Source organism: Pongo pygmaeus, chromosome 14 (assembly GCF_028885625.2).
Source record: "Pongo pygmaeus isolate AG05252 chromosome 14, NHGRI_mPonPyg2-v2.0_pri, whole genome shotgun sequence".
In the NCBI taxonomy this organism is placed as follows: Eukaryota; Metazoa; Chordata; class Mammalia; order Primates; family Hominidae; genus Pongo; species Pongo pygmaeus.
In genome coordinates, this window is record NC_072387.2 from 60,311,606 (window position 1) to 60,338,145 (window position 26,540).

Below are 26,540 nucleotides of genomic sequence, written 5' to 3' on the forward strand. Positions count from 1 at the left end.
GAGCACAGGTGTTTAAGAAGCACTACCTGGTTATATAATCAAAGCAGTAAAACATTTAAAAATAAACATAGATGATAACACAATTTTAAATAATTTAAAATTCTTTTCACACGTGAGTACTCCTTGTTCTCTCTCTCTCTTTTTTTTTTTCTTAAGAGCATTAATCAAGTCAACATAAAGCACTGAAAATAATTCTGGTGAGACACAGAATGTCTGCTAGCTAGGCAGATTCCACAGAAGGTAAAGAACATCCTTTCACATTGTAGGCATTAATCAGTAAAGTAAGGAAGCAAGCCATCAAAACTGAGGGAACTTAGCCAAAATTGTAATGCGTCTTTTAGCTTTTTTTCAGACTAAAGTATTATAAGCCAAAGCAAGTAAAACTGACTTTCCGAGTTTTGTCCTTCATTTTTCTCTTTCATATTCCAGAACAAATAGACACTTTAGTAATTGCCCTTTTCATCTTCATTCTCTCGAAAGTATACAATGGAGTTTTCCAGAAGCTACATGATAAGTGATATTATGATTATGATAAATGCAGAAAGATGATTATCCAGCTCTCCTATTAAGCCAGACATTAGAAAGGCTTGCAAAAATATTAAACAATGTCATTTTTCTCATCAAAATTTTTTGTTTTGGAAAATATCTTTTCTTACAGAATATGTGACTTATGTGAAAATGAAATGGATTCATCATTGCTGTTTTCAAATGAATTAATATTTTAAAAATTTCTCAGTTTTAATTCCAAATACAGTAAAAATCATTATCACTTACTAAACCAAAGCTCTTTGGTGTCGTCAAATAAGTTGTAATAGTATAAAGGGATTGTGAGACCAAAAAGTTCAAGAACCACTGCTTTGATACAAAGCTACCCTGTTTTTATTTGAAAAACAAAAACCACTGTATTTCTTTTTCATTAATGCTCCTGGCATAATCTCAACCACCCATTTAAATTATAATAATTAACCAGAGAAACTAATTTATATTTCATAGAGAAAATTAGGAGGAGGGAGGATATGGACAATTGAAAATCGTCCCATAAAATCATTTTAGCAGACTAGCAAAACTCATGAACACACATTACTGAAATTTCCATAGTGACATAAGGCACTTTTACATTCCCTTAAGGTGGCAAAAAATGAACTCACATATTGACACAACTCAAAGGTATAGCGTCACTATAGCATAGAAAAATAAGAAGCAAACATATATAAACTTAATATTATACTTTATAATCAAAGTCACAGTATTCTAACTTACTTAGAAATTATCTAGGTATCCAATGATTATTGATTAGCTCAGGTTAACATTAGTCCATTTTGTTACCTAAAGATCTTGGAAATTATCTTTAAGTTGATATGCTACAAAACATAATTGCTATTCATATAAAAAGTTTGTCGGAATAGTTATTCAGTTCAGCTGAACACAAATTTATATTTTTAATAATCTTAAACATTATGTATGAGTTCATTTGGCCAGCTATCCTGAATAAATTTAGGAGAAATAAAAATAAAGTGCACACTTGTATTCTGTTCAACACTAATAAATCAGAGAAAGATGTAACATTTTAAAACCTATGTTACTAGTCTCATTTGCCAAATGAAACTTAATTTTATGAACTTGGATTCTTAAAATATTACTGAATTGGCTAGCAGTTTCTATTAAAAGAATTTTTATGTTTAAGTCTAGCAGGTTCAAAATATTAGAGGTTTGATGTTCTGTGATTTTAGGAGGATTCAGTTTATAAAAGCACTTGTTTATCAAACAATCAGAACAAGTTCTTTTAATTTAAAAGGTATCGTAATCCAATTTATTGACACCCTCTGGAAACAGGAAAGCATTCCACACACAGCAAGAGGTGAAGGCTTTTCTGGATTATAAACACATAGACACACAGAGCTTAATAGCTTTAGTTTTTCAACTTCAGCCACAGATCAAGAATAAATAGAAACACAAAAAAATCACCAGTCCAGATATCAAAGAGCTGTTCTCCTTCCCAGTAGAAACAAAATTCTTCATTGATTTGAGCTCAAAATAGACGAACATACAAAAAAAACAAAGACCAAGAAACTATGTACCCTATTCTCTCACCCAATAGAGAATAGATCTCTGTAATCCATTGCTAGCAATCACTCAGACCATAAAACTAAATTCTCCATCATTTTTGCCACCAAGAGGGAATAACTTGTCAGCCATGTACAAACTAGAAAGAAAAATAAAACAGAATCAGGAGAGAGAGAGTAAAAACTAGAGAAATGGAGAGCCTGTGAAATTCAAGTCTGTTACTGCTATGGATTCACTCTGGGAGCCAAGTAAAGGCATGCCTGGTCCCAAGCCACTTGTGAGGTGCACACCTCAGGCAACACAGTTTACCTGGCTGTGTCAGGTAAATCCAGTGGGCATCTCAATGGATGACCTCCAAAACTCTTCAAGGATAATTTTTTAAAAGGGAAAATCATGACTCTTGAACAAATGTGAAATGAACATACGCTACAGATTTTGATTACTTAAGGAAGGAGGGAACCAGTAAGAAGTTACAGCCCATTCAACAATCAGCTTTTTTCCTTAAAGGAAAAAAGTTGTAACTGACAGATTACCTCTTCCTGGGGCCTGAACATGCAAGGAGCATTCAGACTTATTTTAAATCCTGGATACTCTTCTGACCTTTAGCATGCTGAAAATTCCATCAGGTTTCTAAGATCTACACTTGGGGCTCAGAGCGAGTGAGCACGTTGGCTGACTTTGCTGAGGTTTCTGCTGTGAGGCCTTGCATCTGTTCTCCTAAACTGTCACTAACCCTTGGTTTCTTTCACAGCGACAAAGTCCAGGCCCTCTCCTATGCACAGCACACACGACAGCTCATCTCCTGTGGCGGTGATGGTGGGATTGTCGTCTGGAACATGGACGTGGAGAGGCAGGAGGTAGGTGGCACAGCAGGGTGGGGTGGGCCCTGTGGTTCTGGCCCCGCCTCCCTTCCTGCTTATTTCTTATTTCTTATTTCTTTTATGATTAAACCATGAAATAAGGCATGTAACGTCAAAGAATTATAGCATAAAAGGAGTTGTTTGGGTTGGTTTTTTTTTCCCTCACAAGTTGGCATGTAACGTTACTGTGATGGAGAGTTCGTAAGAATATTGACTGAGACTAAGCTGTTTAAATCTGTTACACCATTCACAGCAAAAGTACAGGTGAGGAAAAGAAACCATCTATTTCCTGGTGATTAGTCCTTTGGTATAAAATGCCCTACAAAAACAGAGGACTCACGTGATTTATGTCATGGAAGAAAATAGTGGCTAAGATGAAGCAAGAATCCTTAGTTTGGTATTAATAGAAATACTAGAAATAATTATTTTGTACTGTATAAGTCATGTTCTAAATAGTTCCCCAGATATCAATATATCCTTAGTTTTTTAGCATGTATTTACATGTTATCAGAACATTCTTTTTTATGAGCTTTCATTTTAATCTTTGAGCATCTTAACAACGAATATGTTTCCTGCATATCTCCTTTGACAAGTACTTTGAAGTTAACCATTTTCCGATTACGTTAGAATTATTCTGGGTAGACTTTCCCTTTGACAGTGCACATTCTTATAATTAATTTCTTGCAGGATACAAAAATTACATAGAAAAGCAACACTTTAAAAAGACAAAAGGGGTCTCCCACCTTCTTTCCATGCTCTCACCCCAGTCTCATTTCAAGAGAGTAGTCGCTATTACCCACAATGTCATGCCTTTTCAAATGCCAGTAATTATATGCTTAAGAAGATTAAAGCTTTATTTGCTCAGATCTTAAGTCCATGGGACTTCTATTAGTAACTAAGCAAAATGATCATTACTGTTAGAAGGTGGGGAATTGCAGAACATTGCTTTTGAAAACTATACTTGGCACCATTAATACAAAGGCTGGGATCGTTGCGATGAGTGCCGGTCATGCTAACCATGTTCCCGCATGGCTGGTGATTATGTCCTGGGTTGGGTTCTGCATGGTAGCCTGCTTTGGGTTAGGGACAGTCACACCTGGTCTGTCCTGACTTCTTTCTGGGCCCTCCTAACCAAACCAGGGGAGGGGAGAAAGACCCGATTCTTTTCCTTTGGTGCACGTAGCCTGGACCCTTTATGGACAGAGGCCAAAGGAGGATAACAGTGTGGTGTCCAGAGATGAAACCAGGTGGTTGATGGGCAGTTCTTTGAGCAGCCTTGTTTATGAGCCTATTGATATGCAGATATAGAGGCACCCAATACTATTGACTAATTTAAAATCTTATTCAGTGAGTCAACACTCTAAATAAGCAATGGAGATGGTTCCATTCATTTTTTTGCAAGTATCATTTTTATAAACATAAATTTCCTGAGATTTTTGTTTTACTCTTAGCCTCTGTGGAGCTGCTTTGTGGTTATGGTAAGTGCTGTGTGATGCTCACCTTGGGAGGTCTGCGACATATATTGAAGTCATCTCTAACCTGAAGTACTGACAGACTTTTTGGAAGAAAAGGCTTGTAGGAGGAAACTTCAGAATTCTATTAAATGGTGTAAATGATGAAATTATAGTTGATATATGCTAGAGCATCAGTGCTGGGTATTTTACAAGGGATGGAGTCATCATTGGCTAATGTTCCCAGTGAAGGACTGAGGGAGGAACATTGTGCTGAAGGATCAAGAGTCTGGATGTGCTCTGAGCAGAAGCACATGGGCTTTGCAGGCCAAGAAACAGCAAGAGTAAGGACAAGGTGAACACGATAGGTTGATGCAGTGCATTAATGCTCATGAGTGGTTTAGAGAAGCAATCAGAGATGAGAGGATGGCAGCTAGCTGAAAGATAAGGGCAGACAATGGAAGACCTTGAGTGGCTGGCTGTAGATCAAGTGACATCGCATAGGTTCAACAGGTGTTTTATACAGTTAATGAAATCCATTTTTGTTTTGTTAACTTTTAGCATTTTTTAAAAGTATATATTGTATATAACATTCTTGGTAGAAAAGTTACAAAATGCTCATTAGTAAATAGAAAAGATGTCAATTACTCATACTACCACCACCCAGAAATATCACTCTGAACGTGTTGGCACACATCCTTCCTAACATTTTTCTCTACACATAACGTGTATAAGACTTTTTTTTTTTTTAACAAAAAATAGAATCACAAACATGCTGATTTATTTTTTCCCCTTTATTGGTCCTTAGCTCCCAAATGCCTCCTCACAGATACCCACTGTGATGCGTTTGATGTGTGTCCTGAACACACATGCTTCCTTATAAAAGGTGTGTGTGTGTGTGTTTGTGTGTGAGTGTGTGTGTGTGTGTGTGTTTTAAAGTTTACATAACTCAGCCGGGCACGGTGGCTCACGCCTGTAATCCCAGCTGTTGGGAGGCCGAGGCAGGTGAATCACTTGAGGTCAGGAGTTCGAGACCAGCCTGGCCAACATGGCGAAACCCTGTCTCTACTAACAATACAAAAAAAAAATTAGTCAGGCATGGTGGCAGATGCCTGTAATCTCAGCTTCTCAGGAGGCTGAGGCAGGAGAATTGCATGAACCTAGGAGGCGGAGGTTGCAGTGAGCCAAGATCGCACCACTGCACTCCAGCCTGGGCAACACAGCAAGGCTGTCTCAAAAAAAAAAAAAAGTTTACATAATTGATGTACTATTAGTCTGGTTCTATTTCCAACTTTTGCCATTGAACCCTTTTGAGCTCTCCCATCCTGCTGTTTCTTGTGGTGCTTCTGCGTAGGACCCCATCGTGTGTACCATTCACATTTTACTTCTCTGTTTCCCAAGCAAAGGGCGTGTAGACTGGCACAAACTCCCTGGTACCACACACAGTGCCCAGATGACCTTCTTATATGTGTCCCCTCACAGACCTGCCCTGTGGCCATAAACCCAAGAGTGGGATCAATTGAAGGTATATTCTTGATTTTGCTAAATAACCAAACAGCTGTACTCATTTATACTTCTAATGGAGAGCAGGGAGTTTTCTGACATCCCACATCCTCACCAATAGTGATTGTTCCCTCCCTTTCTGGTTTTGCCCTTTTGGAGACAGAGGTAAAATAGTATCTCATTTTTATTTGCATTCTCTGCTTAACAGCAAATTTGAGCCTCCCTTCATATATGATAGCCATTCAGACTTCCCTGACTGTGAACTGCATGCTCCTATCTTTTGTATCTTCTGCCAGTTTCTCAACTGCTTCTTGTTATTTCCATATTGATTTTCCAGGGGTTATTTGTATACAGTAATTTGCAGGAGTTGTTTGTTACAAACTTTATAAATATCTTCTCCTAGTCTCTCTTAACTCTGTGCTATGATACTATTTAATAACCTGGGGTTTTTGTGTTAGTTTATTATATATTGAACATGTTCCATGTCTTTAAATATTTATTTGTTTTTACTACATAATTTTAATGGTAATAAGCTGGTATTTGAGAAATCGTTTCACAAACAAACATTAATACTGCCCCCTCCAGCCTCATCTCTTGTTTTCCCCATCTGTGCTCCAGCCATCCCCAGGTCTCAGTTGTCTTATTTGTCTGAGAACCTCAGCCTGGGTCAGAGGCTCCTGTGATCCCTCTGCCAAAGCACTCTGTGCTTCTCCCTCTTGAGCCTTCACACACTTATGCTTATGTAAATAATTATTAATCATATTTTCATGATGGTGGAGATTCTTATTCACCACTACATCCCATCCCCAGGGCCTGCCACAGAATAGGCATTCAGTAAATATTTTTCGAATGATTGACTGAGAAATCACACCTCTGTTTCTTATAAACACATCCTGATTGCTCCGTAAGTTTCATCAGGGTCAGTGGTTTCCATTGTCCTGACTGCTGGCCACAGTGATTTATAATAAACCACAGTGATTTAAATAAACCACTGTTCTGTGCTTTATTTGACAAGACCCCTGAATGGTTGGACAGTGATTCCTGCCAAAAGTGTGATCAGCCTTTCTTCTGGAACTTCAAGCAAATGTGGGACAGTAAGAAAATTGGTCTAAGACAGGTGAGTGACATGGATGCTTCATCAAAATGTAATTGTGTGGAAATAGCTCAACCGTGTGATCTTAGAAGAAATAACACCCCTGGGTGGGAGTTGTGGTGAGGGTAAATTATTATCCTGGAGTCACCTCGTGATTGCACAGTAATTTACTCTGTTTGTCTACCATAGCTCATTCCTACTGGATTCAGTTTCTGTAGTGGTTGGTTCCCAGTAAGCAGTTAGGGATGTGATTTTAGAATTCTAGTGGCCTCTATTGCAGTGCACCTTACAATTAGAGGTGTCATGCTTAGTTCGTATGGAAACCAGACCATGAAATTATATAAGTGGTGTTTCTCTCTCCTTATTTTACTTTCCCTCCTTCTGATTAATTTTAGTTATTTAGATCTACTTATAATACAGCATTTTCAATCTGATTCCATGGTTCTGTTTGGTCTTCCCCAAGGAAATCAAATGTTAGGTCACCTAGGCTTACCATGGCCAAAGTCAGCAGATTGAATCAGGTTTCCTGCATGTTCTCCTTCATCCAGCAGTATAATCTCCTGAGACGGCAGTTTCTCAGACACCCTGCTTTAAGATCACCTGGCCCCTGGGTGGTTCCTCTGTAGTTCCTAGTATGATCATTGGAAAGGACCAAGAGTAGGGAAAGCAGGAGAGTAGGGTGGTGTCCCTGTCAGGTGTGTTACCCAACAGTCCTTGTTGAATAAACAGAGCCCCAAAAAACACATCCAATGTGTTCCCTTTAGTTCTGGGGCTCTCTTGTTCAGCATCCTCACCTGGATGCAGTTGATTACACCTCTCTTTGCCAGGAGGGGTGAGGTGCGGGGGCCTCAGGAGCTGAGGGAGCTGTGATGAGTATCTATTTTATCTCCCTCCTCCAGCACCACTGCCGCAAGTGTGGGAAGGCCGTCTGCGGCAAGTGCAGCTCCAAGCGCTCTTCCATTCCCTTGATGGGCTTCGAGTTTGAAGTGAGGGTCTGTGACAGCTGCCACGAGGCCATCACAGATGAAGAGTAAGTTCCTGCAGCCTGCAGACCGCTTCAGGTTAAGGCGAGAATCTAATCTGAGCCCTGCGCTCAGCACCACAGCCATCACTCGGGTTGCTGTAGTTTCTGCTGGTTTAGAATCTGTCCACGGCAAGTAGTAAAAGCTCTCCTTTGCCACCAAGAGATTGTGGTGTACTGTGAGATGGGAGAAGAGAAAATACACTCAAAGAATTCATCTGTGTGTTCTTTCTAATTTCTAGGTTATGTGCCTTTAAAATAGCTGCTCTCAGAACAAACCCTTCTGTCTGCTCATTTACTTGAGAATTACCCAGGAGTGTAAGGGCTCAGGATTCACTTTCTGTCCCAAGCTGGTATCTTTACAGGAGTTGAGTGAGTCCATGGGTCCAGAAGTTTTCATTTTCCGGGAATAGCTAAGTCACTTTACCCAAGAGGCAAATATTCCCAGTTGCCCAGTTACTCAGCTGGCTGCTTGTCAGACCTGCCCAGTAACCCAGGACATAGGTTACTTACCCCTTGGTGTGCTGTGGAGGTGTGGGGGCAAATCTATGTTATCTCTTTAGTGTTGCCTCATTGAAAGCTGCCCCTAGATGTAAACACAGTGCACTGCAGCATTTCCCTAATTTTAGTGACTTACAGGAGGATCTGCAGGGTAGCTTGTCTTCCCAATCTTCCCAGCACCTTGTATTATAGTAAAATCATAAGTAGTCTTATTTATCCATATCAAATATAAAATAAGATGCCCTTGTGTAAGTATGCATTTATGTTCATTGATTATTTTCTACTCATCATACGTGATGAAATTAATGAGGGTTTTCTCATTGAATTAGAGAGTGCAAGAGACCTTAGAGATAGCCTACTTTAATTCTTCATTTTATAGCTAAAGACATAGACTTTAAGAGTTTAAGGGACTTATAGTTAAGCCTAAATCTTCTAAAAATTTAAAATAACCATTTTAAGATACTGAAGATCTATCCTGCAGATTTAGCTATAGAAAAAAAAAAGAAGAAGAAGAAGAAAAAAATTGTCCTGAGAGAGCCCACTGCAGTGGAGTGGGCCCCTTGAAGCATGATAAGAGCACTGTCTCCTAGACTGCACCCTGCACCTTTTCCCACTTCTGTTTCTTCTGCCTCTTCTCTGTGGAAGCACTTGCACTGCCTCTAGAGCACCTAGGCAGCTGACAAGCCTTCTTACTTAAAAAAAAAAAAAAAAGTATATTTTAAAAATCCAAAAATAATGATGTTTGTTTTTTATTTTGTTTTGCTTGTTACAGCTTTAGAATACTATAGAAAAACCAAGTCTGCAGTCATACCAGTGAAAAAGGAAAAATGAATGGAGGGGGATAGTTTTCCTATTAGAATGACACTTAGTAATATCATGGGACACTTAGTACTATCTTGGTCCTTTTTTTTTTTTTTTTGGAATTAGACTATTTTACTGGCAGGTCCTTCTGAACTCAAACTTAGCAAAAGCCCTGTGGTTTTAAAAGCTCGGGTGGAGATTATCACAGACACCATTGGAGCAACATTCTCCAGAAGGACTTTTAGAAATTTTCATCTCTTTCCCATTTTAACGACCATAAGATTTCTTGTATATTTTTTTAAATCATAACTGGTCACCAGGGAATAAAGGCAGATCTGAGGAGCATTCCTATCAGTGAAGCAGTTTTAGCCACGAGGCCAAAATTTAGAGCCTAATGTCATCCTAGATCTCTCTCATTCGTATGTCACCACCTTTTCCTCTCAGAAGCTTTCTTTGCTCCTTCTAGACGTGCACCCACAGCTACCTTCCATGACAGTAAACATAACATTGTGCATGTGCATTTCGATGCAACCAGAGGATGGTTACTGACTTCTGGAACTGACAAGGTTATTAAGGTAAGACGCCATCTTATTAAGAAGCTTTCCATCTTTGGCCTCATATAAATATACAGGAGCACCAAGAACATGGGAGGCACTGCTCTGAAGGTTATCCTTGGGTAGCCAGCCATGGTGGCATGTGTCTGTAGTCCCAGCTGCTCAGGAGATTTAGGAGGGAGGATTGCTTGAGTCCAGGAGTTGAAGGCTACAGTGAGCTTTGATCACATCACTGCACTCTAGCCTGGGCAACAAAGCAAGACCTCATCTCTTAAAAAAAAAAGTTACCGTTGAAGGTAAGTGTTTTTGAGAACCTATTACAAATCTGATACATGCACAGCCTCATCCCAGGCACTGGCTCTACACAAAGAAGTAAGACAGAGCTCCAGCCTGCAAGGAATAGATAGTCTACTTGGGACAGACTAAAAAGACTGTAATAGGTCACATGTGTAGCAGTCAAAACAGTAATACATATGAGAATTTATAGCGCACTGAGCTCTACCTCCCTGACCCATTCTTGGAGGTCACAGCAGGATGAGATAGCTAAAATAACCCACTTTGGAAGCTACCAGATCTCCATGACTTTGAGAGGAAGTTTAAAATAAACTCTGGGGCTGGGTGTGATGACTCACGCCTATAATCCCAGCACTTTGGGAGGTGAGACTGAGGAACACTTGACCCCAGGAGTTCAAGACCAGCCTGGCCACCATAGTGTGACCCCGTCTTAACAAAAAAATTAAAAATTAGCCAGATGTGGTGGTTCCTGCCTGTAGTCTAGCTACTTGGGAGGCTGAGGTGCAAGAATTACTTGAGCCCAGTAAGTCGAGGCTGCAGTGAGCCATGATTGTGCCACTGCACTCCAGCCTGGGTGACAGAGCAAGACCCTGTCTCAAAATAATTAATTAATTAATTAAAATAGGATAAACTCTGGCAGCCTCAGGTCCTTAATTTTTGAAAACGAGGTATCTTGTAAAATGGTTTGGAAGTTTAAATGGAAAGGACACAGCACGTGCTTGGCGTCCAGTTAATGGATTGAGTTATTTAATGGATTCAATCTATTTGGAGGGTGGGACAAATCTCTATTGTCTCTTTCATGTTGCTCATCGAATGCTGCCTCAGATGTAAACACAGTGCTGTGCAGCGTTTCCTTTGTAGTGACTCACAGGAGGATCTGCAGTGTAGCTTGTCTTCTCAGTCCTCTCAGCCATTAATAGATAGAATCTGCCATTATTCTTCATTAGCTGCATCAAAATTTCAAGCTGTCATTGTCTTGTTTTTGAGCTTTATTTGAACTTTCTTGATGAAAAAAATATTTTACAGATTTAGAAATCATGTTAGTATAGTATGTGGTTGGTTGTTAAATGAAAAAAATTTCCTTGAAGAATTCAGTTCTAAGGACTGTTATCCTCAACACAATTTAATTTTAGTTCATTCTGTATCTTCTTTTTCTTTTTGCAGTTGTGGGATATGACCCCAGTCGTGTCTTGATGACTCTCCCAGGAATCAGAAAGATAGTATTTACTAAAGAAATGGTTGTTTTAACCCAAATCATTACCAGAGTGGTAAAGCAGACATGTGAGAAGTAAGAAAGAAACTAAAGACCCTGAATGAATTTGCAGATTACCCATGTGCACAGTGGGGACCTGGCGAGTGAGCACTCGCAAGGGGACTCTTCCAACTTCTTCATACAATATAAAAGAAGCTATTTTTTTAACAAATGGTTTATACAGTCTGGCTGTGCTGCATTGTTTTGAGTATACCGAAAAATCTGTGTGGGGTGTTTAATTTTTATACTTTTCAACACCCCATTTTACTTGTTGCTTTGTCAGAGAAATAAGGGAAGTGTCTACTCAGAGTATTTTGGTCATTATAGTTTCTGTGTTTACTTCAACACGTGTCATGTGGCCAGCGGCTTTTTCTTCTCTTCCCTCTGCACCTACCTGCACCTTCTCTGCCTTTCCTGGAGGGGATGTATTTATGTTATTTATTCCCAGTGTTTCTGCTTTCATGTCCTCCTCAGTGGATAGATCTGGAAACCCATCATGTGGATTCACCAGCCAGCTGCTGGAATCGCCTGAAGAGCGATTTGTTTGTAATGTCTGCCTCATTCACGTTCTTATGAAGTAGAAAAGACTGTGTTTCTGCCTCAGTTGCCTCTGTCTTTCCCACATTAAAAAAAATGCTGTGAGAAAGCTGCTCCCAACCATGGTTATCACAGAAGTAGATTATTTTAACTCAGAGCTTCAACGATCAGTGCCTGGATCATTTAGAATTCAGTTGGAGCCTCCTGAGCCTCTTATGTTTTAGCTTTTTTGACGCAGCTCTCCCTCACTCATAACAATGAAAACAAACAACACACACACAAAATCCTACATCAGCGGCCCTCAACCTTGTTGGCAGCAGGGACCGGTTTCAAAATGAAACTGTTCCACCTCAGATCAGCAGACATTAGCTTCTCATAAGGAGCATGCAACCTAGATCCCTCGCATGTGCAGTTCACAATAGTGTTTCTGCTCCTATGAGAATCTAACGCCACCGCTGATCTGATGGGAGGCGGAGCCCAGGCAGTAATGCTTGCTTGCCCACTGCTCACTTCTGATGGGTGCCCCCATTCCTCCCAGGCCATGGACCGGTACCCACCTGCAGCCCAGGGTTGGGGACCCCCACCATACATGCTCTGAAAATAAGTGTCTTTAAGTTGTGTTTTTCTGTGTGACATCATCCCTGAACTTGAACATGTTCATTACGGCAAGATGATAATCCTGCTGTATTCCTTGCCCTCTGTATTCTATCCCTTTAAAAACTAGATATTTAAACATTTTATCCTAATGTGTTTCATCAGAACACTTTGCACACTTTCTTACTAAAACGGTATGTGGTTGGTCCGAGACAGAATGGTACCTGCAGCGCAGGCTGTGTTCCTGTGGAAATGGAAAAGAGGACTTTAGAAAGTGAACCTGAAGAGTTATTTCTAAGGGAATCCAATCAAGCTTGAGAAAATGAAACATTCTTGTGTGTAGTGATTCAACTCAGGATATTAAAGTCCCTTTTAAAAATCTTATTTTCACCTGTAAAAATAGAATAAAAATTAATGGCAAGCCTGCGCCAGGTGCCTGCCCCTCCTAAGCACTTTACACGCACAGCTCATTCAACCTCATGTGTCGGGAGCATCAGGGAGCTCACCAGTCTCTTGAGGATCACAGGCCAATTGCTTGTCCTTCCCGACCCAAGCCCCACCCCACAGTGTCTTGCTGTCTTCTGATTTTACAGGTTTTTTGGTGGTAATACACATGGGAGTGAAATTGAAATCCTCCCTATTATTTTCCCTCTTTTCCTGGAAAGCTGTTTTTTGCCCTCACAATCATTCATTACTTCTTTAACTAGGGGGAAGTACTACAAGCTGTCCTCGGGTACTGCCCCTACGTGTGCTTCCCAGGGATGGGGCCTTGCTAGAGGTGATTCTGCTGCCCCAGCATTGGGAAGCAGGACCAGTGCCTGTGTCCCATGCAGCCACGGTACATGGAAGCTGTCACCTGAGCCATCAGACCGGCTCAGCCCATGTGACTGGAGCTCTGAAGAGGCACACACGCATGCCCCGCACAGGCTGTTAGCACTTGTTGCCTCGCTGCCCTGGTCCAGAATACCCTTGCTTGCGTCAGTCAAAACTGTTATAACTACTTTGAGTCTTTTCTGCATGATTACTCTGTGAGAGAGGTTTAACAAGGGAATTAAATTTAAAATATTCAAATATCTATTTTGTAGTTTATTACTAGAAGCTGCAGCCACTTACTAAGTTGTATGTAATATAGGACTGTGTGTTGGAAATGAGTAATAGAGCTGAATCACTCCATTTTCCCTTCCTAAACTTTGAGCTTGGCCTGCCTACAGAGAGAGGAACACAGTATTAGGGCAGCAAAGGCCCAAGCACCCAGCAAGCCTGTATGGGTTCTGAGATGGGTCTAGATGCATTCAGACATCATTCGGGAAGCAGAGTTGTCCCCGTGTGATCACATATGTCCTCTATAGTCGCTCTGGCCTGTGACCTTGCATGCCACTCTGCCTTCTCCCTCCCAGCCCACAGAGCCACTCAGAGGCTGAAGCCACTTCACATCCCACTGGTGTTGAGAATCATGATCAGAAAAACACAGATATTCAAGGTATCCATTGCTATTTCCTTTTCTCTTATCTGTGTGGGTGCTTGAATTTGGTGAAATGCGTTTAGCAAACCAACTGTGTGTTTGTAATACTGTGAATTCTTGAGTTTTGCATTAAGTGTCTCCCCCATTTTTGTAATTTGTAGAGAAATATGTGCTGGTGTTGGGTGTCTTCCAAGCATTTTATGGAAATGGAGGCTCCATTCCTTAGGAGTAAAAGCTGGCGCCAGCACTTGGCTCTTGTTCTGTCTAGGTGAACTCTCATAATTCTTGTTTTACCCTGTTGGATTTGCACTTTACATATATTTTTGCTCTTATTACTTAAACATATAGCAGCTCTTACAAATAATGCCTAACATGCCTGCGCTGAGAAAGTGGCAGATCTACACATATCATACACAGAGTTGTTCTCTACCTGATGGGGCAAAACCAACCACATGCTCTTGGTTCCTCCAAACGAATGACATTACTTGACATTACTGCCTGAATGTGTCTTCACAATAGCAAAATGGTTTGAGATTAAGCATTTGGAATCTTATGTCATTTTGTATGAGGTCAATCCACCATAACGTGTTTCTTATTTGGTTGTTTTAATTATTCCAGAAATCATAAAGTCACAAAACTGGAAGGGATCTTCAGAGATCTAGAGTGTTCCAAGCAGAAAACACATTAGTTATACGGGGCAGTTAGATATGGCTGAGATGTAAACAAGAGAATCTAAAAGAATGTTCAAGGAATAGCTGTTTTTGAACATTACTTAGTAACGGCATGAGTGGGAGGAGAGACTTTCAGCACCTTGAGACAGGGCGCTCTCTGGAACCAGCTTTGTTCCTCTTATCGAAAGCATATGTGACACTTTTTTTGGCTCCAGCCCTGTGGTGGGGGAGGTAATTATTGCCTTCATCCACATAAATTCCTTCCTATACATTCCCCTCAGACCACCCCAGAGGCAAAACTGAAATGGAAATCCAGCGGCACTTAAAATTCCCCCTGCTCCATTTGGCTGCAATTCCCAGGCTTACAGCACTGCCCTTATGGAATATCACATTTTCATTTTCTGAGATTCATTTTATAAGAGTATAGGCCAGGTGCCATGGCCCACACCTAGAATCTGAACACTTTGGGAGGACAAGGTGGGAGGATTGCTGAGCCCAGGAGTTCAAGACCAGTCTGGGCAACACAGCAAGATCCTGTCGCTACCAAAAATTCAAAACTTAGTTGGGTGTGGTGACACACACCTGTATTCCCAGCTACTCAGGAAGCTGAGGCAGGAGGATCACTCGAGCCCAGGAATACAAGGATGCAGTGAGCTATGATTGCACCACTGCAGTCTAGCCTGGGCAGCAGAGCAAGGCCCTGAATAAATAAATAAAAGTATAATTTATTTTTGCCTGATATTAATCACTTCTTAAGGCCCAAATTTTTGTTTTTAAGCAAAAGGATAGCTCTAAGTGTGGGTTGCAGTTACTGGACATAAATATTCACTAAATGAGATTCCTTTGGTTATGGCTGTTCGTAGAATTTTAATTCTGTGTCAGTGTTCTTGTTCACTAAGATATTTGGAAGTGAAAGAAAGCATTTCACCAATACGTTCTTATTTTTTCTCCTTTCAAATATTGAATTTTTCCTGGTACAAAGACAGATATTAACTTGACTGGAAAACACAGAAATTAAGTTCATGTTGAACACTGAGTTATCTAGATGATCCCTGAGATTTGAATGTCCATGTCAACCGTGTTGAGCGCTCACCAGCCACCAGGCTTTAGGTACTGGCAGTGCAAGGTGTCTGAGGCCCATTCTCAGGCTGGGCAGAGGTCACACAGTGAGTAAATGGGTCTTTTCAGTGCAATGTGGTCATGATAGAGGCATGCCAGGGTGCCACTAATCCAGCAGGTGTGGCAGGAGGGGCTTCACAGAGGAAAGGGACTTTGAGCTCAGTGTTAAAGGACGAGGAGTGAGTCATAAGGGGGAAAAATGGAAATGACTTTCCAGGCTTCAGAAACAGCATAAACAAAGGCCTGAGAGCTGGAGTCAGTGTGGTGTGTCCAGGGATCACAAGTGGGCTGGAGCTGCCGGAGAACAGCCAAGTGGCTCAGCTGCCATCCCGGAACTGAGCTCGTCACTCTCAGATGCTGCTGCTCCCTGGCCTCAGAGGAAAGCAGCACACAGCTCACCGCCAGGGGTTTCCCCAGAGGCTCCTCCTGCAGCCAATGCTACTATTAGTTTATATTATAATAGTATCAGTTTCTTTTTCTTTGGAAATCCCTAGAACTGTTAACTGAAGGTGACCCAGGGTAACTAATTCTGGATCTTTGGGTGCACAGCCTCTCACTGGAGTCTGAGAGGAGGAGGTGGAGACTATTAGTGGACGGCCCACAACCAGGAAGGACTCACAGACTAACGCCAAAGGTGTGCTGGGCTCAGCTGCTCCACTGTGGAAAAGGAAAGCCCTGGCCCTGCGGCAGGAGGGGATTGTTCTAGTCAAGTGTGGCGTTGCACAGACAGGCGGTGCCGACTGTTTGGGTGCAGACACAGGCAGCTGCTGCCCTCCACTTCCTGCTCTTGCAAGTCACAGATGATTCCAGTACAATGTGGGAGGTCCTCCTTACAGGGGCACTTGCAAGGGGAAGGCAGAGAGTTTCATCAATTCAGGTACAGGTCTCTCTGGGAGACCTGGCCCTGTGGAGGCAGGAACACCGTGCAGGGGCATGGCAGCGCCTGTCTTTGCTGTCACATCATTTGCCTTTTCCTTGTAGGACTCAAAGATCTACTCAGTCCAAAACTGAGTCCAGAAACATCTGCATTCCTGTTTAAACTTCAGCTCAGTTTCTTAACCAAGAACCACATGTCAACCCTCCAGGGTTGTGGTTTGTATTTTTGCCTTTAAGCATTATCTCCTTTCCACCAAGAAGCCTACTTAGGTTTAACACATGAAAGCAGTGTCTAAAAATTAGATTGGTCCTAAATTGGAATGGGATGTCTTCCTTGCATGTCCCATACCAGGGAATTTTTTTAACACACAGTGTAGAGCCTTTGCCAGAGATGTTGAAAGGGAGATTAAAGGCTTGAGTGAGGGATGAATTTGATCATCATTCTTAAAGTCCCTTCCAATCCTGTGATTCTCTGATTCCCTGAGTGAGTCTCGTTTATTATTGGACGTGCCTAGCCCATCACCAGTGACCTGCCCGCATATTGCTGGCTTCCCTTGGATAACGGAGAGCCTATCACCACATGCCTTTGTTGTCTTCCATCGTATCAAGTGAGTTGCTTTCTGGACTTTTTCCATCTAGAGCCTGCTAGGTTTGGTTTTGGGAAAAGATGGTGAAGTTTCTTTTCATGAGTTTGTAGGGAAAAAAAAAATTCTTTTTAAAGATGGTAAGGGTGGAAATTAATCATGGTACCATCTCATTAAAAATAGATACCTCAAAATGTGTACCTTTACAAGTCAAGAAGAGTATCGGACTTGCTTGGAAGTGTCAAGAATTGCAGGTTGGCTGAAAAGTTAGATTGAGAATCTGACCTTGTTACTTAGGATTCTTTTTTCCCTTGGTTCTAGGGGATGCATGAGAAGGTGAGCTGTCACTCACAAAAAAAGGGAAAATGATTTGAAAAATGTTTCACATATACACACTCTTTTTATCATTTTAGTGGATGGCAGCCTTACGTCAGTAGTATATGCCAGTATGAAGTATGGACCAAAACACTAGTGTCACTTGTAACCATTGTACTCTTATGGATTTGTGTCTTATACCATTTGCCTTGCTTTTTAAATGACTTTGGTTTTCAAGGTACTGTCATTTTGCAAAAGGAAATCTTTATATGAAATGTACAAAAACTGTTACTAACTGGACAACAGGGAAGGTGCTGGCCCCACATTAGTGCCTGCCTACCACTCTACTTCTAACCAGGGACACGGATCTTCCATTCTCTGCATCCACCGGGCTGCAGCCCACATCTCTGCATCCACCTGGCTGCAATGGGCATATTACCATATGGATATACCTTTTTCTTTCTTTTCTTGAAGTGAGGAGATTCTTCAGGGGGGTCAGGCTGAGAATGTAATAAGCCTGACATTGGAACAGATTTCTCCTGTGTGGTCTAGCTGGACCCCTCCAGCATTTGCCACACTCCCTGCCAGTCCTGACATTGACTTCCTGAATGTGACTAGGTGGTAATGAGCAAGAATTTCCTAGGATGTTGAAACGTCTGTATCCAGGCCCCCATTCAAATGCTGCTGAATATTGTGAATGTTTTTACTCCGCTCACTTTCCCACTGTGCTTCCCTCTAACCAAAATATACGTGTAGCCATTACCAATGTACAACTCTCAATGCGGAGTTGCCTCCATGGTTTAAAATAAATCTCTGTGAAAACCTTTCTGCAGCTATGGTCCCGTCACTGTTACATGTGGCCACACACACCAACAACCTTGCTGTGCTGTTTAGCCCTGTGGGTTCTGTCCAGTTGGTGGGAGGGGGAGGTTCCAGACCACTCCACCTGCTGTCTAGATGCCAGGGAGAGCTGCTGTTTGGAGGTGAAGATGAGCCCTGTTCACCACAGTCTAAGCACAGCACACGGGCTCAAGCCATGGAGCCCTTTTTCTTCATCATGTAAGTAAGTCAGCTTTTTCCTGTGCTTAGTAAACTTTTCAAATGAGGAGAAATGACTTCGGGGCAAACATTGCCAGGGAAAGCCTCATTTAAAGCTTGTGAGGTTCATTTTATGGAGAAGAAAAATAATAGGTGCAAAGGCACCAAGTGACCTACATGCTATGGAATCACCGTTGAGGGGGTGGCTGGGTTGCCCCGTCCTGGTGCTGCCAGCACAGCCTCGCCCACACCCAGCATTGCTGAGGCCCGTCATCCTCCTGCAGAAAAGGAGGCATGCAGTTAAATGGAGCTAGTGCTTGCTTGATAGCGCCTCCTTTTGTCAGAAAGACGCTGATGTTTCAGGCTGGCACACCCAGAAAAATCCCTTCCTTGTGGTCCTCGGCTGATGAGCCCTGGGTCAGAGTGTCTCAAGGACCACTGAGAAGCTGCAGCCGTCTGGGTTTTCCTCTGCTATGGGGGTTGAGTTACATTTATTCCACCATGGACACCAAGAATGTATGTAGATGTATTCTAAATCTGCTCATTGGTTTTATTACAACTTTTCGTGGAGTCACTAAGAGGTAAAATGGTATAAATTAGAGGTTTTATCAAAGTGTAGTACCAGAATGTCAGATGCATTACTGAAGCCACTCCTAATCTTAAGCAAATGTAAACTAGCCCTCATTAAATTGTTTATGTAAATATGCATCATCCCTTGGTTATGTTGTGCTCCTGGGACCATGCACAGTAAAGGCAGTGTCCAGCCCTCTCCTGGGGTGGGGGGTGGGCACAGCACCAGCCTCTGACACTGGAGGAGCAGAGAAAGGGAGGGGAAGTGTAGTCCACAGGGGGGCATTCCTGCTGCCTCCACCCCTGCGTCCCCTAAGACTGACAATGATGGTTCATCTCAAACTTCTTTGAATTCTTTAGAAAACCACATTCTCGAATAAATGAGACTTAAAACAAGAAAAGAACCTGCTGCAGGAGTTCAAGGTGAGCCTGATCACAGCCTCGGTAGTATTTATTTTGAAATAAAAGTTCCCATCCCTTGTAGGCCTCACTGTAAGGCACAACGTCTTCGAGGGGAAGTTGAAGTGGGGTCTTATTCACTGGTCCCTAGACCGCACCTTCTGGTATTTTCTAAGGCAATTCTGGTACCGCACTGTGTCTGGGTTGGCCTATTTAAATGTCTGAACCAGCTGTTCCAGGATTTCAATGAGTTTCTCCTCTTCGGCCGGTGAGGAGGATGTTCTAGCGAGAGGCAAGTGTGTAGAAACTGGCTTCCGATCTAAAAGTGAGAGGGAACCGCAGAGAGGTGTGAGCTGCCGCAGCGTGGCTGGATCTATGTCCCTGTGCTGCTCAGGCCTTGAACTGACGCCTGCTGGAGTGGCAGCGCCCTATGGGTGTTAGACCCCATCCCTGCCCTCAAAGGTCCCACACGGATCAGGCAGCATGGATTGATATGTAAAGTGCAGTTTGGGAAGTGGGAGGCTGCAGCCAGGGCTGGACGGGAGACCACGTTTGGGTGATCAGCAGGAAGGGGTGCGGCCATCCTCCCGGATACCCCAGGGGTCACCAGCGCTTCAGAATTCCTCAAGCAAGCAAGGGTGGTTCTCATCAAGAACAGAGGAAAGAGAAGCCGAGCAAAGAGCCTGGCTTCCACCCAAGGTCAAGTGTGTCTTCGGATGGCGTCCACTCACGCCTGCCCCCTTAGGAGCCCACTGGGAAGAGACATGAACAGATCACTGCTTCCAAAAATAGAGAAGCAGAGTCTGTTACACCCTTTGCACTGCAGAGAAGCAGAGTCTGTTACACCCTTTGCACTGCAGAGAAGCAGAGTCTGTTACACCCTTTGCACTGCAGAGAAGCAGAGTCTGTTACACCCTTTGCACTGCAGAGAAGCAGAGTCCGTTACTCCCTTTGCAGTGCAGCTTTGAATAGCGCCCCTCCTGGGCCTCAGGAAACTGCAGAGAAAATCTTCCATTCCCAAGGTAGGAACTGCCTCTCCCTTTCTCACAGGACCTTGATGACAGGGTTATCACAAGTCTCCAAAGAAGCTACCAACCTGGAGTGAAGCACTTCCCAAAACTAACCTCAGGAGGCAAAGCAATCATCTCCCCAAAGAAGCCCAGGCACCCCCCAGGGGACAGTCCCACCCCAGGTTTCACGGAGGGGAAGGTGCACCTCAAAGGCCCAGCTGCTGCCCCCAGCCCTGTGTCAGCTGCCTTCACAGCCAGGGAGGAAGTCACCTTGAAAGAAGCAGCCGCTGGGCTGTGCGGCTGCGGCAGAGGAGAGGGCCAACCACAGCACAGTGTCCGCGCCCTGGGCCTCGGAGCGCAGGCGGTCCCTGAACCTGGCATGGAACCCCGGCATCGCCTGCCTCACACCTGGGAGAAGGAAGGGGCAGGCGGATTAGGACGGCATTCTCCAGCAAATGTGGTTGACTTCCCTTAATAAAAAAAAAAAAAAAAAAGTAAAAATGAAATGGGATCATAAACTGCTCTATTTTATAGCACTCACCCAAGCCACTCGGAACCAATTCCAAAGAACCTTGTTACAAAGCCCCCAAGGTGTCACCTGATGGAAAGTGCTGCTCACCAGAGCCTGACTGAGTCCCCATGTCCCTGGGGCACCAGCACCCAGCCCAGCCCTGAGAGCAGAGTCGCCCGCAGAGCCCCCCTTTCCATCCTAAGAGAGGATTCGAATGAGCTGTGGGGCTCACAGTGAGCTGGGCCCAGCAAACCACTTAGTTTCCTGGGTTCAGCAGCCCTCTCAAACCATCTAGGCTCAGAGGATCCTGGCTGTTGGTTCCTTGGACTGTTTTAGTATTTTCCTCTTTTAGGGAGGAGTAGATAAGAGGAAAGAATTCTTCACTTCCTCTGCCAAGCCCCTCGAGGTGTCCCACCCTCTGCATCCCAGGGCTACAGGGAGGTGTTTGCCTGGAGTAGCCTCTTGGGCCTGGCCTGTGCCGCAGCGTCGGGCACTCTACCTGCCCACGCCTTCGAGGACCCAGCCACACGCTCTGGCTCCAGTCCACACCCCATTTTCCCACAGACCTCAGGGAACACAGTGTCTCCACAGTGAGCACATTGGGAAACAAAATAGTTCTCTCTCGAAGCCAAGGAAAGAAAATAAACCAGAGAAAACAACAATTAAGAGCCTTACTGAGATCATGGAATTTTAGAGCTAGAAAGGATCACCTAAGCAAAAGCCCTCCTTTTTTAAATTAAAAATAAACATCTTTTTTTCTTTTCACAGAAGCAATACTTGTTTACTGTAGAAAAATCAGGATAAACTGATAGGCAAAAAGAAAAAATTTGAAAACCTTGTGATGTGTCACTCAGAGGTGACACATGTCCACATGCTCAGCCCTCCCAGGCCCCTGTGGCCACAGACAGGTTGTGTGCACCTGAGAGCTGCTCTGTAACCTCTGAACAACACATGGTAAACTGCACCTTGACCCAGATGATAGAGCCCGATAGTGGGCTTGCCAGGCAGATTTTAAACATCTGAGCTGATGTTGGGATTGTCAGAATGGTGTCCTTGGAGGGTAAGAGGCTGGGGGCCCCCCACGGCCTCCTAGAATTCACCCTGGACAGGCAGAACCAAGCATGTCTCCCATTAGGCAGTGAGAAGAATCGAGAAGCCATGCTCTCTGAGCACTCCCAGCCTGAGTCTCCCCTGGTATACTTTGCTGAGAACATCCTTTTTGTATTTAAGACAGGAGAGTCAGATCTGTATAGGTGAGGACTAATTTCTGCCAAATCTCCAAGCTGGTCTCCATGAGATGCCACAAAGCACCAACACACACCTCTTTCTATAGGGGTGTGGTAGTTACAAAAATAAGATCATGAGCCATGTACTATTCAGGAACTTGGTATCTTCATTTAATGATATAGTGCACACAGGGTTTTTCCATAGGCATGATTGACAGCAGAGTCTTCAGCCCTGAACAGATTTTGCACAGGTGTTCTATAATTTATTAACTTCATCTCCTACCACCAGCACTGTGATAAGCAACCTTGTTTTCCCTATCTTTATTTCTTAGGATGAATTCCAAGGCTTCTGATAAATAGTGATTTTCAGAAAGGCCATGCCAGCAGTGTGTGAGAGCCTGATTCCCAAAACCCCATGGCCAGGACCGACGGGGAGATCTTAGCCTCTCTGGGCCTCAGTTCTCTCATCTGTAAATGGGTGTAATAATAGACAGTAGTGGCCACCCCACAGGGGCTTGAGGACAAATGAGTTAATCCGCAGACAGTGCTGAGACCAGCTCTTGGCGCCGCGGGTGCGCCCTGGGGTGTGTGCTGTGGCTGCTGCTGCTTTCAGTTCCCTTGTTTGTGGAGGAGGAAAGAGCTGCAGAGAGCCCAGGTGAGCTGCCTGAGGTCACAGAGTTGGTGAGGCAGATCCGGAAGAGAATTCTGCTCCCCTCCACCGCTGCTCCAACACGCTTCCAGATCATTCGAGCTGTGTCCTTGTGGCTGTCATTTACCTTCATGCATCGTTATTTCCAAAAACCTGGGGAGTGGTCAGGCAGCCTGGGCCTCTCCCACTACCTTCCCCAACTCCTGCTCATTCCTCTCTGATGTGGAAATGACAATGGTCACCGGCTCCCTCTCTCACCAGGATATGCTGTAGTTAGGAGGGCACCCCAGGTGCACCCACACCCGTTCCCACCATCTCCTTCCCTGACTTGCACAGGGCAAGCTGGAAGCAAAAGCTCTCTGTCTGCATGAGGCTTCCCCCAGCTGCAGTCCCAGCACACCCCTGCCTAAATGGAAATGAAGCTACTCCTCAGTCCTCATTACGCTGGTTTCAGGTCATTCCTGGGGAGAGTCAATCCTGCGGCTGCTCAGGTATTTTTAGATGAAACGTAAGTGGCTCAGCAATTAAAGGCTATGACATACCTGGGGTGTCGGCCCAGCCAGGATGCATGGAAGAAAAATGGATGGCCGGGTGCCCTCGGGCCCACTGCTCCGTCAGAACCACTTGCTGCCTCTGGACAGGAGCGAGGGGGTGAACAGGAGGAGGCGCCATTAGGTGCAAGGGCAGGAGATAAGCCCTGCCCAGCCTGGCTTATCTTACACTGGACTCTGCAGTATGTACGGCCGCTTGATGTCACCCTCCTCCAGAATCAGTGTTTACTCAGCAGCCCTGAGTAGGACCTAGCAGGTCCTGCCCACTCCAAAGGAGGCCAGAACAAGCAATGAGCTAACCCAGCAAAACACTGAGAGAGAAGGAACAGCAGGCCCACCCCCCATGAAATTACACCCCTCAGTGCCCAGGTGTTCCCCGTCCACAAGTCGCCTAGGTGACTCTATTCTTTGCTGCTCACTGAGGGCAGGGGTGGTATCTGTCCTGTTCACTGCTGTACTTCAGGCCCCCAGCACAGACCGGCATACAGTGTGTGTTCAGCTAATATGGGAATTAAGGCCAGATGCGGTGGCTCAAGTCTGTAATCCTAGCACTTTGGGAGGCGGGCGGATCACCTGAGGTCAGGAGTTCAAGACCAGCCTGGCCAACATGGTGAAACCCAGTCTCTACTAAAAATGCAAAAACTAGCTGGGTGTAGTGGTGGGCAAATCAAAATGATTTGGATTTTGGAGCTGTAATCCCAGCTACTCAGGAGGCTGAGGTAGGAGAATTGCTTAAACCAAGGAGACGGAGGTTGCAGTAAGCATATATATATATATATATATATATATATATATATATATATATATATATATGAATTAACTCCTTCCTTAAGCAGAGCATAGCAAATGTACTGGACACAGAGAATACATCAGTTATAGACAATAAAAATCTTTAAATCCTCCCTTTTCCCAGCTGCAGTCACACTACTGCCCCATCCCAGGGTAGTTTGATCATGCTTGGCAAAGAACTCCATCTCTGGGCCTCATTTACAACAAGTGAATGGTTTATTCCCATGTCCTCTGGGAAAACTGTAAAGAAGTGCAGGTCTTTCAAATGTCAGGATTTGGAGTCATGAGATGTACTTCACCAGGATTTGGTCTGGGGTCAGGGAGCAAAATTGGGGCACACCCGGGGCATATAAGCAGAAGAAGTGGAGGTGCAGAGAGTCTCAGACAGGGCCACCTTCGGAAGGCACACAGCACCGACAAGGAAGGCGGAGGGTGCTGGCAGCCTTACAGACAATGTGGGCGCCCTACCGGGTGAATTTAAGGGCAAGAACTGTAAATATGGAAGTTATATATATCCGGCTTTTAAATATAGCTGTAATAAGCAGAGATACAGCAGTACAGGTTGAGCATCCTTCATCTGAAATGCTGAGGCCCAGAAGTGTTTCAAGTTTCAGATTTTTTCAAATTTTGGAATATCTGCATATACATAACGAGATATCTTGGGGATAGAACTCAAGTCTAAATACAAAATTCATTTATGTGTCATATATGCCTTTACAAATAGCCTGAAGGGAATTTCATACAATATTTTTAAAATAATGTTGTGCATGAAACAAAATGTGTGTTCATGAAACCATCAGAAAGCAAAGGTGTGGGATTTTCCACTTGTGACATCATGTCAGCACTCAAAATGATTTGGATTTTGGAGCATTTTGGATTTGGGATTTTCAGATGAAGGATGCTCCATCTGTGGAAATCTACTTTCTGTTCATAGTCGTCAAGGGTTCTGGACTGTGACCCCTTCCCTCCCTCAGGATTCAATGTGCCGCCCCTCCCAGTGAGCCTCCGGGAAGCCAAGAGCTGCCCAGAGGAGAGAGGAGGGACCGCTCGCTGTCCTCATTCCCTCTGAGCAGCACAGGGCAATGGATCCCCCTGCTAGGATCCTGTTCTGTGTGGGTCTGAGAAACACCGAGAGGAGACGCGGCGGCTTTGTGGCTCCTCCCAGGATGCTGCTGAGAGCCCACATGGGTCTGAGTAGAGCTGTGCTCCCCAAAGGGGAGCCCTCTTGGTGAGGGAACATTTTCAGGTGCTGCATGAACTACTAAGGTCCAATTAATGTGCATCCCAGAGTAAGCTTTCCTTGGAAAAGGGCCCGCACAGCCCGTGGGTAAAATGCAGTCTCGGGAAACACACCTCACTGACCTTGTTTTGTGCATAGACCATAGTTCCATCAAATGGTGTTCTTTCGGACTGGAGATCATTGGTGTTCAGTTTCTGAACCAACATTCCTCCTGAGGAGACGGTTATCTGCAATAAAGGTAACAGAGATGTACAAACTAAAGTCTGTGACCCCTTCCACTCTTCACCCCCTGTGGAGTAGTGCTTCTTGCTGTTGTGACCAGTGACCACAAAATTAGTGGCTTGAAGCAACACATTGTATTCTCCTACATGTATTCTCCTACAGCATTCTCCTACATGTATTCTCCTACAGTATTCTCCTACATGTATTCTCCTACAGCATTCTCCTACATGTATTCTCCTACAGCATTCTCCTACAGTATTCTCCTACAGTATTCTCCTACAGCATTCTCCTACATGTATTCTCCTACAGCATTCTCCTACATGTATTCTCCTACAGCATTCTCCTACAGCATTCTCCTACATGTATTCTCCTACAGTATTCTCCTACAGTATTCTCCTACAGCATTCTCCTACAGTATTCTCCTACAGTATTCTCCTACAGCATTCTCCTACATGTATTCTCCTACAGTATTCTCCTACAGCATTCTCCTACATGTATTCTCCTACAGCATTCTCCTACAGCATTCTCCTACAGCATTCTCCTACAGTATTCTCCTACAGCATTCTCCTACATGTATTCTCCTACAGCATTCTCCTACATGTATTCTCCTACAGCATTCTTCTACATGTATTCTCCTACAGCATTCTCCTACATGTATTCTCCTACAGCATTCTCCTACATGTATTCTCCTACAGCATTCTCCTACATGTATTCTCCTACAGTATTCTCCTACAGTATTCTCCTACAGCATTCTCCCACATGTATTCTCCTACAGCATTCTCC

At 43.8% G+C, this 26,540-nt stretch overlaps 2 protein-coding genes across 5 annotated transcripts in view; one reads left to right on the top strand and one right to left on the bottom strand.

Annotated features, from left to right (window-relative positions):
- Positions 1-18,376, top strand: part of WDFY2 (WD repeat and FYVE domain containing 2) — a 183,021-nt gene extending 164,645 nt beyond the window's left edge. For all 4 annotated transcript variants that reach the window (XM_054446331.2, XM_054446335.2, XM_063650896.1 and 1 more), the window contains 5 exons: positions 2,816-2,921; positions 6,894-6,995; positions 7,871-8,001; positions 9,761-9,869; positions 11,307-18,376. In XM_054446331.2, coding sequence (XP_054302306.1) covers positions 2,816-2,921; positions 6,894-6,995; positions 7,871-8,001; positions 9,761-9,869; positions 11,307-11,336 — 478 coding nt within the window. In that variant the 3' untranslated portion in view covers positions 11,337-18,376. The remainder of the gene's footprint in view (positions 1-2,815; positions 2,922-6,893; positions 6,996-7,870; positions 8,002-9,760; positions 9,870-11,306) is intronic.
- Positions 18,377-19,577: 1,201 nt separating this feature from the next.
- Positions 19,578-26,540, bottom strand: part of TMEM272 (transmembrane protein 272) — a 78,115-nt gene continuing 71,152 nt past the window's right edge. Inside the window, exons 6-9 of the mRNA XM_063650897.1 lie at positions 25,658-25,762; positions 23,498-23,588; positions 20,840-20,977; positions 19,578-19,878 (exon numbers count right to left, since the gene is read on the bottom strand). Of these exons, the coding sequence (XP_063506967.1) occupies positions 19,769-19,878; positions 20,840-20,977; positions 23,498-23,588; positions 25,658-25,762 (444 nt within the window). The 3' untranslated portion in view covers positions 19,578-19,768. The remainder of the gene's footprint in view (positions 19,879-20,839; positions 20,978-23,497; positions 23,589-25,657; positions 25,763-26,540) is intronic.